At 40.3% G+C, this 14,724-nt stretch overlaps 1 protein-coding gene across 1 annotated transcript; it reads right to left on the reverse strand.

Annotated features, from left to right (window-relative positions):
• Positions 1–13,037: 13,037 nt before the first annotated feature.
• LOC119198974 (uncharacterized) lies at positions 13,038–14,226 on the reverse strand. The gene is made up of 3 exons (XM_037456606.2): positions 14,109–14,226; positions 13,777–13,942; positions 13,038–13,654 (listed from the first exon to the last, which is right to left on the reverse strand). The coding sequence occupies exons 1-3, from the start codon at positions 14,224–14,226 to the stop codon at positions 13,327–13,329; spliced, it is 612 nt and encodes a 203-aa protein (XP_037312503.2). The 3' UTR covers positions 13,038–13,326.
• Between the last annotated feature and the right edge of the window lie 498 nt (positions 14,227–14,724).

Genomic DNA, 14,724 nt, shown 5'->3' on the forward strand with positions numbered 1-14,724 from the left:
TCCGTATTTTTTTTTTATCATTTCATGAAAGAGACACCATTAGATCTGCTATTACGAGTCAATAATCCTGGTCCCCAGTGTTGTCGCCGTGCTGATGTGTATTTGGATATCATGTTATGCAGAAAGGAAAAGGTTGTCTGCAGTAATATGTCAGAATGTGGCTGAGATGTGACCCAATTTTTTCTGTTTGTAGTTTTCATACCCAAAATCCCTCCTTTTAGAGCTAAACACCTGGGTTGCGTGTATGTCTGCACTCCACCAGATGGAATTAAATAGAAAAAGGTAGTGTTTATCACAGCTTGATATTCCCAAATCTGCAGCACCCTGCACTCAATCTCTGTATTATTGCCCGTATCAGAGAACAGCACACTGGAGTAAATAGCATATTCAGCAATCAATGTGAATGTGAAACATGCTTACTGTTTAGTGAACCGGATGGAGGAAGAAAACAATCACTCCTCACTCCTCTCTCCTGACACAACAGTATTTCTACAAGTCTATTAGAAATCAACAGCATTTGCAAAGACGGGGGAGGAATACGTTATCTGCTGTTAGGCTGAAATGACAACACACATTATACAGCGATTAGTTTACACAAGGCAGCTAATGGATCCAATCACAGCACATTAATAAACAAGACACTTAGCTTTGTATCTACCTGAAGAGCATCATCAATCTTTCATCGAGATAACCACAGATGGGCTGGGCCTGGCTGCCTGGGCCCAATCTTTGGAATGTCGGTTGGCACGCTGACCAGTTGTGCAAAAGTGAAAATAACTGCCACCCAGAATGCAACAGCCAGATTGCTTTGCTGCACAAAATGGCCATCGTATATATCTGCAAGAGTAAGGATTGCTAATCAATAACGAATCCATCGTGAATTTTGATTTCAAAAGTCCCCGAGCCAAACCTCGCAGCGGCCACTGGCGTTTTCAGCGGCTCAACGCTGCCGAAAGAAAGAAACGGGAGTGTGGAGACGATTCTGCTGTGAAGACTAACAGGCTTTGATCCCAAGCGAACAAAAGCAAAAGCCAGAGCTGTGTTATTATGGCACTATTTAGCACAGCAATACATCACGTATTTACTGCCTGTGACTCTAATTGGATCGCTTACTCGTCTCTGTGTGAAAGTACGGCTTCATTGCTTCTGTCAAGTGTAGGCCACCATAGCTCAAGATGAGTGGAGGCGATGCTGCGGCCGGTGTACAAGGAGACACGTTTTGTGATGCTGTTAAAATTCTTAATAGCAACCATTTATAGCGCAATAAAATAAATGTCGTAAACAAATGAAATGTCCCAATCAGACGCATTGCAAAGGCTGCAGCGCTGTGGTGATGACCAAGAGAAGGCATTACTTCTGCAACGTTTATTATTCCCAAACTGTAATACCTCATAACATACCTCAACATACCTCATAGACCCAGTCTGGTGGAATTACTCTAGCAGAAGAGAAAGAAATAAAACTCTAGATCTGTGAGCCTAGGCGGATATCAATCTATTATTCAGTCAATGAATCACCTCAAAAATGCATGTTTATCAGCTGTCTGTAACACTTTCACTCTGATGGATTACATGCATTACGGCCCGCTTCCGATCTGATTTGTATTCCTCGCTGTGCTGATTACAAAATTACACTGCTGATGCATTGGTTTTCTACATTCAAGATTGATGGTACTGATGAACAAAAGGGGAACGGCCGATGGACCCCATGGACCAAAATAATGTTAAAAAAAAAAACCCACCCAAATTAAATTGCTAAATACATGCAAAGGTAAATAAAAAAGTAAATGATGAAGCAGCTGATGGAGCGGATGACAGGCAGCAGTCAGACAGTCAGGTAGACAGCCAAATGGCAGCACTAGTAACGGTGGGGGGGGGGGGGGGGGGTCTTTTGTGCTCCATCTTTTTCGTAACTCGGGGGCGTATTCCCTGTGGTCTGCACACAACCCCAGGCTGTTCTCTCAACTTCACCAAGTCTCTGTCTGTCTCTATCAGCCTGGGATCAGAGCTGCTCTGAGCATGTCTGTATCCGTCTGCGGTTGTACGAGTGTGAGTGCGTGCGTGTGCCTACGCTGTCTGTTGCTTCAAAAAAAATCAACCAGAGCAGGCTGGAACCAGGTGGAGATTTACAGACAACACCAGCTCACAGGCACCCAATAATAATGCAGCACACACACACGTACTGTATATCTCCGTGCGCTCAGACGGCCACATTTGGCGGCACCGTGTGTGTTTTTGTGCAGGTAGGGTGGGGAATGGCAGGCCTTCCGTTCTCCGGGTGCCAGGAGCCGACAGGACGTCTTCTGCTGCAGGCAGTTATCTGAGGACGAGCAGAACAAGAAGGGGTGGAGGGGTTTTCACCAGAGTATTGTCAACATGCTGCAGCCACATGCAAAGACAAAATTGGTGTGTTGTTGTGAAATGTTCACACTGCAACATGCAAACAAAGTGCAGTTCATTTAAAGTGTTTCTAGCGTGCTCATGTGAAATAGATTTGTTAAGACAGACATATACACAAAACTGTTCATATTCCACACAGGGAAGCGTTTGTCTAACTTGACTGACCCTGATTGAGCATGCGATTAGCATTAGATCATAAGTGATGGATTACTCAGGAATCTACCGGAACAGACAGTGGATTACATTTAACGACATTTGAGGCTCATGCCGATATCTTGAAAGCCTTACTTTCTACTCTTTTTGTCAGGGCTCTGCTGTGACTCCAGTCCTTTTCTTTTCCCCCTTGTTCTTGTATATGTCTCCTCGTCTGTGTGTGTGTGTGTGTGCGCGCGCGCGCTGCATCTATCACCCCACAACCAGACCATCAACCTCACAATTCAAATACACCAGCTTCACTCGTCGGCAGATGGTTTTGTCAGCTGAGTTCTAGTCTGGATCGACTTGGATCCCCGGGCCTATGCCGCCGCACCGCCACAACCACTCACGCCACCTCACCTCCCTACCAGCTTTTCACCCCCTGCTCTACAGGTCACCAGCACGCTCCTCAGCCATGTCCTTCAGCTATCATCTGACTCCATTTCCCCTTCCAGCATTTAGCAAATAAAATCCCATTGCTTCACCTACTCGGCGGTCTCTGTTGTCAGCTCTTAGGTCCAATATAGCCGGCCGTGACAATGGTTGTGCATGAAACCTAGTTTTATTGTTAAGTAAGGGTGATGGTTATGCCAAATTAACTAAGAAGTCACCACTGTAAGGTAACTAAAATATACGATTAATGTTGGGTGGAAAATATAAATGTATCAAAAATAAAATGGGATCACCTTACATACACTCTCTCTGCTATTGGTTTAGATCCACCTCTAGAATGTACCTCAGACAAAAACTAAACTGCCTTTTACAATCGCCCCATTGTTTAGTTTAAGTGGAGTATTTTCTTGGCAGGCAGTTCCATAAACTGAAAAGAAGCAACAGTATCTTTGAGATGTAAGCTCTTCGTAAGGTGCCTTGGTTATTAGAGCCAGCATGTGTTCATGGATCCATCGCAGTTCTGCGGTCATTCAAAGAGGGGGCGCGGCGTATGGGATTACAAAGATACACAGCCCCGTACAAGATTAAAACACGTAGAGCAAAGTGGAAGCCTGTTCCCACTCTGCAGCATCCTCCTTGTTTATGTCCAGGAGATGTGGTAGATGAGCAGGCAGGCAACAGGGAATCCTCCATGGCCATGTAATCTGGGCACTGTGCTCAGACACAGCACATGAAGGACAGCCTTATCTCTAGAGGACCACTGGGGGGATGGTTGCCACTGAATACATCTTTAATGGAAACTGCATGTGTTCAATGATGCATTTACACCTCCCTGTCTCAAAGCGATAAAACTCTACAATATTGCCATAGAAAATGAATTAGCATCCTGAATGCTGCCGTGCATATTTTGCACCATTAGCATCTAGCTGATGGGCAACTTTCAGAGGAATTGAAAGAAGCTGTAACGTTTCATATCCGTTTGTGTGAAAAATACGTTTTCTAAATATCTGCTATGCAAGGCGTTAGCTAGTATAAGGCTTTAGTTAGAAAGAGGTCAGATCATTTTAGATTCGTAACGTTTTAGATAAGCGTTTATATGCTTTCTTCTACACACATAAATGAGAAGATTGATGTCTTTGTCATAGCTGTCAAGAGCTACCTGCCGGTATATCAGCAGCTCCCGATAGTATAGGCAGAGTGGTATTGAGTAGTATTGATCACATTCAAGAAAGTTTTGGTCGAATCAACGCACAGAGCAAAAGAGTTTTTCCAAAATGCAATCCATGCTTTTAAAATGGCTACTTGATTAGCATTTGGTTGTGCACATCATTAATCTGCTTCAATTCCAGGCTCGTATAAATTGCCAATTGAAGTTAAATAACTCTTGACCTGAATATCACCTGGCTACACCGTTCCCCAGAAATACAGCCTCTTGCCTTATTCACTGGCAGATCCAATGGGTCTTGAGATGTACTGCTGGTTAGCTGGAGTCTTGGCAATATTATGAGGTTGGCAGGCCCAGTTTAGAGCTTTAGAATATACATATTTTTAAACCTTTGAATAGAGTTATAGTCTGTGTGCTTAGCTGGGCGATTTCTGGCTTCAAATAAAACATTTAAATGTATTTTTATAAGAAAGCAAGTATTTTGGAAAATGTTCTAGTCCAGGGGATTCCCCTGGAGAGGAAACATGTAACGGTGGTCTCATGGAGTAATAATTCATTTTAAATATAATCTGTAAAGATCAATAGGGTTTTACACAAAATAGAGACATGAATTAGAAAACTAAAAACAATTTAATAAATAAATACACTCCAACTCCTCCTTTTACTAGCTTACGTTGGATGTTTGTGCAGGTAACGTCAGATAACAGCTAACTTTTTCAGCAACATTCATAAAACATGGTGAACTGGATGAAATCGCTAGCTATCAGTCGCAAGAGAGGAGGAGGACAGAGCGAGACAGTGGAATCTCCAGGTGATAGAAACAATACAATGTCGTAGTTGCACTGCAACATTTAACAGCGGACTAAATATTGTAAATAAACATCATGCCTGAACAAACTGTTAGGCAAATTTTGAATGCAGCTATAAATGGACTTTTTCTTTTTAGGTTTGGAGGATTTGGGGTGCATGAACCCAGTTGGGATGTAGAAGGTGGTGCGTGGCCTAACAAGTTTGGGAACCGCTGTTCTAGTCCATCTAAATATGAATGGCACACTTCTCAGCATCTTTCTGCTGCCATGCCCCAAAACATATGCTTTTCCTAATAGTGACACCACTGCAGTTACACTGGTGTATTTTCTTCAAAACCTCCAGCCTAGCTCACTGTTCTTGTCTGAGCATGTGAGGGCCTTTGTCAAGTTTCACCTTCTCTCCCCAAGGACATCTCCTCACCTCGCCTAACCGCGCTGTCACATCACCTCATTCTGCTCCACATTCCCTCGCACCCCAGATTGTGCTGCTATTTCATTTGCCTGTTTGTACACAAGTGCCAGCTTTGGGGCGGACGCCAACATAACAATGAGCCGCGCCACTATCTCTGTTTTAACTGGCTCCGTCAGAGGAACTCTCTGGATCGCAGCCAAAACAAGTCATTCACATTCAGTTCCTCACACACCCATGTTATTTCACGCCTTTATTTTTGAAACTCAACGGAATGGCCTCATTCATTGCTGCTGGAACGGATGCAAATATTTTTCTTGTTCTCTCTTCTACGGCGGGGTGCTGGTGTATGGTAACAAGCGACGTATATCTCACATGTAAATAATTCAACCAAAGCTACTAAGTATTTTGTGACGATGCCAGTGACCGCGGAAATAACGGTTATTGATCACTGGATTAAGTATAAATTCCACTGTTTGATTACGTCCATCCTCTGCAGAGTCCGAACGAAGTTCACAAAGGTCATTTGATGACGAAACACTGCTGTCTATTTCCCAACCATTCCATTTTGTAATCCAATTTCTTCATCCTCGGCTTCCTCCTTTATTTCCATTTCTCTTGACAGAGAGATACATCTTGATTTCATAATCTTGATTCCATAATTAGTTTGTTGTCTTTACCTGCCTTCCTGTCGTCCTCGAACACTTAAATCTTGTCATCACAGGAGGCGATGGTGGCGCATGGAGTAGTGTGATGGCCTGGGAGCTGCAAGGTTGGGGGTTTGAATCCCGGCTGCCCCATGTCCCATGACAAAGTGTCCCTGAGCAAGACATCTAACCCCTAATGGCTCCCCAGGCAAAATGTTATGCATGTGTTATAATGCAATGTAAGTTGCTTTGGATGAAAGCGTCAGCTAAATGACATGTAATGTAATATTCAGTCAAATCTAATTACGATTCGTCATCATTAAGCCACAGACTGCCTGGGTGCCATCTCAGGATAAACTGAAGAGATATTAGTTTGAAAGGTGGGATGGCGGACCCTTCATTAAGGCTGATTTTTTCTTAGATGGTATTTTTGCGTCCGTCAAACTTTACTCTCTAACACTGCATATAAAGTAAGCTGTTTGCAGTGCAGATCGACCTTTTAGAACCTTACAATTATTACCTTATTCAATGATCATTTGCAGATTTGATATATAGAGAATAAGAATCTGATGGCAAGTATTTGACAATGACGGTCAGAAGATATGGAGGCTAAAGCTAAATTTTGAATGCAAATGTTACAGCACCCTCCCCCGTTCTTTGTTCTTGTGACATGAAAAAATGTATTGGGACAAGCTTCACCTCTATTTAAAATGTGTATATATATATATATTTGACTTTTAGCCAAGCATGCTGCAGTATTAGCAAGACACACTTGCTAATATCGGATATGTGCTTTACCTAACGTTGCCTGTAACCCCTCTAAATACTGTGGTTAACTAATGATACACTTAGCCAGCCAGCCAGTAATTTGGTTAGATTCGGCTAACCGAATTACTGGCTGACCAGTAGCTGGTGTTGGTAGTTGGCCAGTTAGCTTTGCATGCTAACATATTAAGCCTAGGCAGGACACACATATCCCATTTCTTAATGTAGCTGTTGTGCTCTGTGACCCATATAGTGACATATTCAATGCGCAGGCGCAGCCCGAGTTAGTAGCTGAGGGTTAACACAATATCATGGCCTTTATACCAGACACCGTACCTTCTCTGCACTGCAGTGCTAATTTAATCTTTGTTACTATGATGTTATACATGCAGACACAACACACATGTTCATATATATATATATATATGACGTGGCTTCGGGCCAATTTTACCAAAAACAAATTTCCTTGTTATTTTCCATCAAATTAAATCCATTTTATTTAGTAATATTGCAAATTATGCGTGACAGTAATGCAATTTCTTTTCAGAATTAAAAATCGGTGTGGGATGGGGATCGTCCACCTCAGTGTCTTTGATGTTGCAGAATCTCACATTTTTGTGGTCAGATTTATATTTGAAAGCAGAATCCGTTTCACTTTCGGCGTCCTTTCGAAGGGGGCCAAAGTGATCTAAAAACTTGCAGTGTTGATTGGTTTTAATGAGATTACGACCTTTCAAGGAAACCCAACAATAAATGGGATGGCTGATTTAAACAGAATCCATATCAAAGAAGCCCCGGGTTGCAACAGTGAACACAGCTCACCGCAAGAAGATGAGAAACTCATTATTCTGTGACTTTCAAAGAAAGTCTAATGCAGAGAGAACTGGAGAGAGAAGGGGGGGGGGGGGATCTGCAGAGAAAACAAGTGAGAAAAAGAGACTTTAAATGATCAAGATTCCAGTGGCAAAACATTAGGGCTTATGCTTGGGATTTTTACTAGAAGCAAACAAGACTCCGCAACTCTGCCAGCTGCCAAGCATGTTGCATCATGAAAACAATAAAGCCTCAGAGGGACGTGTTGAACAGTAGGAGGGATCGGAACAGCATCAAACCATGCATCCAACTGTTCTGTACACTGCAATTGCGGATTTTTCAGCAGAACAATTCCCTTTACAGACTTTATATGTTGCTCTGCAGATGTATGTCTCCAGATCTCAGGCATTAATAAGCTATACAGGTGATAATGAATGATAACAACGTAGCAGAATATAATTTAAATTAGTCTGCTGCTGTGATCCTCATGTGCATCAGTGCACACAGCTCAGCTGGAATAGGAATACAAATGGCCTTTTCTGCATTAATCCCAGACACAGAGATTGAATTGCAAATGCACTAAATAACTGTTTTTAAATTCATTTAAAGGCTTTGAATGATAATCTGCTGCCATTTTTAACACAGATAATTGATCTAAACTCTTTCAGTGCGTAAACACTGTTATGTACAAATGTGAGGGTCTCCTTATTGGCACACTCATTGTGCCTTATTTTAAAGAGAAGCATGTTTTTCAGGTCCATGTAGCTTTGTGTGAATATGTTTTTTACATATATTCTACTAAGGCTAAAAGTCAAAAGGCATGCCAGTGGCTCTGTCCTTTCAGCCAAATGCATGATAATCTGCTCACAATTATTACCTGTATAATGTTATTTTAGATAACCGTGTTAGCATGCTAGCATGTGGTAAAAGTACTACAGTTGGAGCTGTGGTCAACATGGTTAGAAAAAAAGATGCCATTTATTCAATTTAATTCATTCAGCTTTTTTTTCAGCTCCAACCTTAATGATCTTTAATTATGCAGATCCAATCTATGTGAGCATGGCAACCAAGGATAACTCATTTAACAATTGAACAGTACATTTTTGTTTCAAATCTGTAACAGCTGATAAATCATCTGCATCAGCGGGACCTCATTTCACCTAGAGTGAATGTCCGAATGTGTGTGTTTCTCTAGAGATTCTACACCTTCTTGAATGATGACACAGGTCAGCTGAGCTTCTATATTCGCTCTACGCAGAACAGCAGCCCCACGGCGGCTATTTAAAGCCAACTGGATCTCTCTGTCTATACATTACATAACACACATGAAAGGATGTACTTAACTTCCATCTTGTATCACTGACATGTTAAGCGGTCGTTAAGAGTGTGATTCAATATCAGCTGTTAAAGAGTCTGTTGCTGCTTATAAGCATGGTATTTTATTGGGGGTGTCATCTGAAGGTCTTTTAGGAGTTGCTGATTCTTAATGGTCATTTAAATCTTTTGAATTCATTGAATGCAATAATTATTCATTTGTTCAGATCACCTATGATCACCACCATGTGGGCATGCTTCAAGGGGTGTGCAGTTCTGTGTCTGTCTCTGGCTAATTCAAATTCTGCTGCAGCAAACTGCACAATATTTTGGTACTCACTTTTAGTATATGAAACAGTGGATTTCGTGTGTCAGCCTACAGCTTAGCCAACAGCTAACACTTAACAGCAATATCACTGCTTTGCAGCCAGAGATACAGTGTAGAGAAAATAGTTTGCCTCCACCCATGTTATTGTTTGCAAAAAAGCAAACAGAACTATCAGCAGACTCATGCTGTTAGGTACATGTTAAGTACATTGCCACCACTCAGCTGCTGCACTGGGAGAAAGCTTCATTAGAAGAATTTATTTTTGTGCAAGTTTACATTTATCCTGTACGCCGACTTTGAACTTATCGCCTGTGTGGATTATTATAAAGAAACTGGCGTATTTAATAAAATACATTTAGAGTACACCAGGATACAGCCATGATTCTGAAACTATGTAATCAATAAAGAAGTGAGAATAGTGTAATACCACTGTCATTTTGAAACGGTAATAAATAGAATAATACCAATGTACAGCAATGATTGTATTCAATGTGATGTAACCAACCGAAATGTATGCATGTAATACTTGATAACACCACAACGGATGACTGAGAGACATTCAAAATCCGAGTTACAGTGAACTCACCAGAAGACCATGCCCAGGGGAGTGGACACTGACTTTCACACCTTTACTGATCTGTATAAATACCTGAAGGCACCCATCATTCTAGGAAATTGTTTTGTGGAAGCAAGAGCCAGTCACTATGGGATAGTCAATGGGCTGCCCTGTGGCCTGCTGATTGCAGAAACCAACGGCTCCTCAGATGAGATTTTCTTTTCAGCACAACACATATTCTTATATCAAATACTTTGGATGTTACCTGCTCAATACAACATGTCTTCTGTTTCTTCATGTTCTTCATTTTTGAAACACAACACCTGCAAACATCAATGTTTCTTTTGTTGAAATGAATCGTGTTTTAAACAACCATAAATATATAGACCTGGGTTTTAATCAATCAACATCACACAACCAGAATTGGTCGTTGTAGACAGAACTAACAGAAAATCTACAATCTGAGTGAACATTAAACATAGCTTTGGCTGATGTTTTTGAACTTTTTTGTATCATTTTGTTTTGTTAAAAATGCTGCATCAAGTTCATCATCTTTGATATTGTAGGAAAGTGTACAGTATACATCATATATATATATATATACAATGTATATGTATATTATACATATATATATATATTAAATAGCCGTGATCATCAAAATTATATCAAATAAAGGCTTGAAATATCTCACTTTGCATGTGATGAGTCGATATAATATATTAGTTTCACCTTTTAAGTTGAATTCCTGAAAGTAATGAGCTTTTGCACGATATTCTAATTTTTCGAGTTTCACCTGTATACATAATATAATCCAGACTTTTGTTTAGGCTTCTAGGGAGAAGGAGGCAGACTTGATACCACGTTATCAACTGAAATCAGCATTACTTTGCGAAAAAATACTTTAAAAAATGAACAACCATGTGGTGGCAAAGAGAAAATGAAGAGCATAAAATGTGATGAAGTGAATTAGGCAAAAAGCAGCAGCCAATGGTGATATTTTCCTTTAATCAGACACTTACATCTGCTCACGTCTTCTCAGATGATTTGATTCCACACCTAGCCACTTTTATGACCTTTCCTTCTAACCAGGCAATATCCTGGTAATGTTCTGTCTGGCTTTTGAGCGGCGACATAAACCGTAGCTGTTTTTTTTTGATGATTTGTCATGCAAGGTACTTTATGAAGGGACAATAAAACTTTACAAGATATACCCACACAGTTTTGTTTGATCAATTGAGGGTAAAAAACTGATTTGTGTAAGCACTAGACACATTACATACCCTGGGCATTTCTGTTGTGTATGTTCTGTCAAAGATTTCTTGAAAAGGAAAGGTAAATGTTTGCTAAAAGGAAAATCACTACTGCAAAAGAGAAAAAGAAGACGTTGTGGCGGGTACAGGCATCACAAAGGATCCTGAGAGTCTTAGCTCAGTATGCATTTAAAAGAATAACCCTTTAAAGCCGATATGCTTAATTTTACCCAATAATTCATTGAGCCTAGTCACTGACAGATATATACTTACACTTTCTGGGAGCACAATTCTGTTAGTTTAATAAAGTTTATTCATGAGATAAATGCTTCATTGACTTCTGATATCATTCAAATATTGCTAGCAGTAATAATATCCATTTTTGCACAATTACGTGACCTTTGACCTTGTGAGTGCATGGGGGCGTGGTCGGAAAGGGGCCGGGATCGGAGAATACGTAATTTTGGGGGGCGGGTACTGGACATACGTCAGAAATATGAAAACAGTCATTTTGGGGAGGTTCTTAAACAGGAAATAAGTCATTTCATTTTGGTGCTGGGCATGCATTGTTTAAAGTGCTTTATGCGGTGGGCGTATTAACAGGAAACACTCAGCATATATATAGATGTATTATTCGCCACTGCAATCAACTTCATTCTGGACTCATCCTCTGTTGGCTCTGCCCCTTTTGCTGTGCACTCTGATTCTTTGCAGAATGCAGGCCTTGTGTCGTTTGGTCAGAAACCAGACCATGTTATAGGTATGTCTACAGGAAATAGACCCTGCTATGCAGATGGTAATGCTCCGCAGCGCCGCAGAAAGACAAGAGGGAGGTCTTTCTAGAGGGATGGCGAGTGCGGTAGAGCTAGAGAGGGTGTTTATGGGTATGTGTAAAAGGTTAAATACTATAACGGCATGGTGACGATGATTTCTAGCGTCAATGCCGCTGACAAGTTAGAGGCTAGTGTTGATGAAACTGTTGATGATGATTCAATTCAATTAATTTTCTTTTGTATAGCCCAACATTGCAAATGACAAATTTGCCTCAAATGATGATGAAAGTGATGATGACGATGATGAATACATGCTGACCATCATCTCTTGCTTCCCTCCAAGAAATGGCACAACCCAAAAGTATTTCAACTAACTTTGCTGCAAACACGAGGCGTGTGAGCTCGCTTAGTGTACGGCTTCCTGTAAGAGACAAACACGACAACCCAATGGAGTTACGAAGAGAGGCTAACGGATGAGCTAACCTGACGACCTAACTTACTTACTTGAACACACGCTATCTAACTATTTCAAAGAAAATTAACCTAAAATCACTGGAAACGTTTAAGATACTGGAATTAAAAAAAAGGTAAAAATGGCAAGTTTTTGCTTTCATATTTTAAGAAAAAAAAAGATATTTTACAACCAATGAAGCCCGTTGTTGTGATTTCTATATGAAATATCCTTCTATATTCATGTGGGTATTGACCGCAGGGACTGACTCTTAAATTCAAACATGTGGCGTTATTTTTTATTCTATTAAATCACTACATCTAAGTGTCTCACCTTGTTCTTGCTGTCTAAATTAATGCTGCATATAACTTATATTAATATATTTTTTAAATATATTGTATTTTAAGGTGGAGGTACTAGAGAATTTTACAAAGAAAGTCAGTTGGTGCTGTACAAGTTAAAGGCAGACAGTAGTTTTGGTGTCTGGTCCCTATTTCAACATAGACGCTTATCAAATCTAGTAAAAACGGATTACTTTAGAATAATGTCATGTGTTGTCAGCCAATACATCTACAAGAAGGCTTTTTGTACACTGAAATTTCTCTGATATTACTCCCTTTCCACTCTCACATTCTATAAGTAGTTTTTGTTTTAGTACTGTAGTTCACATCACAGCTATGCATGAAGCAGCATTTAGAAGAATTTCTTAATTCTGCTGAATATTTTTTGCCTAAAGAAAGGACCACACCTTAGCAACGTTTTTATTGAAGGCTTTTATTTCTGAACTACTGCAGACCAATTTTACAAATGTTTAATGCAGAAAGCAAGCTTCTCTAGCCGAAGGGAGACAAATTAAAAAGTCAACTCATTGTGGAAAAGTGAATCATGTAGACATGCGGCCTATTGATTTGGATCATTATCAGTGTTGCATTCAACAGGCTTAAAACATTAGGTAGTATAAATGAATAAAGGCTTTAACTATGAGCTTGAAAGAAGTTTTAGCTGTCAGGTAAACAATGAGCCAACAACTGGGATCCAATGTTAAACAGCTCCAGGAACTCAGCCTCCATTGCAGGAGGTGGTACCTGCTTTTTGTTTTGCAAACTCCTGAAAGTGTACAGGAAGGCACTTGTTTGCAACTTTATTACAAGCCACAACCACCGGTGTTTTTTCACGCCGACAAACTGTAACCTCACACTTGTTTTCGACTTTCAAATGATACATAATCATCTTCCCAGTACTGATGCATAGGTTTTTCTGCTTTGGCTGGTAGATGTCCTGTACCTGGTGGCCTTTGACACCACAGATCGCCTCGACGTTTTTCTGATCCTCCTGCTCGAGGAAGGACTGCTCCTCTCTGTGACACAGGCCTTTATCTTCTATGTACCTGTGGAAACATTATTGTTTCACTGCAAAGTAGTGGCTATTTACAATGTAGTTTAAAAATATTTTTTTTCAAAAACCATGTTTTGAATGGCTTCACAGTAAGTAGAGTTGACTTTAACTCACTTCTTCCATTGAACCCTTGATTTCCTGTCAAATTTCTTCTGAACAAAGTGTTTCTTCACAAAGTCCTTGTACTCATCTTGGCCACTTTTTGTCGTGCAGGATTGATTTTTCCCCAGATGGAGGAGAGCGAACATAACGGTGATGACCAGAAGAACGTTCATCTCATCTACATGGGAGAGAGAAGGAGAGTTTTAGAGTAATATTATTGTTCATGCAGTGCTAAACCAAAGTATTTAAAATAATCAATATTAACAGAGCTGTACATTAAGGTTATTTATTTCTTTATATCTATCCATCTATACAATTATAATAGCTCTAAGAGGTTTTCTCACCTGTGCTGATCAGCAGCCTCTGTCTGTACTGTGGATGTTGCTCTGTTGAGTCTATAGGAGGATCCAACTGATGCTCAAGTCTGAAAAAACAATAGTTCCCCCTTTTGAACCTCCTCATTTTACATTCGTCACGACCAAACCAAGCCAATAGCAGCACTGCAATCTAGTCTTTGACCATATAAAGTGATATATTGTGATAATCAACTGCAAAACAAACCAACCTCTACTTCTACAAATGAGGAAGCGAACCCCTGCTAAAGCAGGTTAACTCCTGGTTAAGGTTTGTGCTACCTCATCTTGTGAACATTCATCATGACCAAACATAATAATAACAACCAATGGCAGTACTGCAAGCCACTCTTTGACCATATAAAGTGATATATTGTGATAATCAACTGCAAAATGAACCAACCTCTAATTCTGTGATAGAGGAAGTGAATTGTTGCTAAAGCAAGTGAGCAAGCGATGGGAAACTCCGGCTTAAGGTTCTTGATCAGACTTGAATATCAGTTAGTTACAGAGCAACATCTACAGTACAGAGGCTGCTGATCAGCACAGGATATTCAAGTTTGTGCAAATGCTCGCTCATTTAGTTTTGTGTGACTAAATGTTAATT

The sequence above is a fragment of the Pungitius pungitius genome, chromosome 19 (assembly GCF_949316345.1).
Source record: "Pungitius pungitius chromosome 19, fPunPun2.1, whole genome shotgun sequence".
In the NCBI taxonomy this organism is placed as follows: domain Eukaryota; kingdom Metazoa; phylum Chordata; class Actinopteri; order Perciformes; family Gasterosteidae; genus Pungitius; species Pungitius pungitius.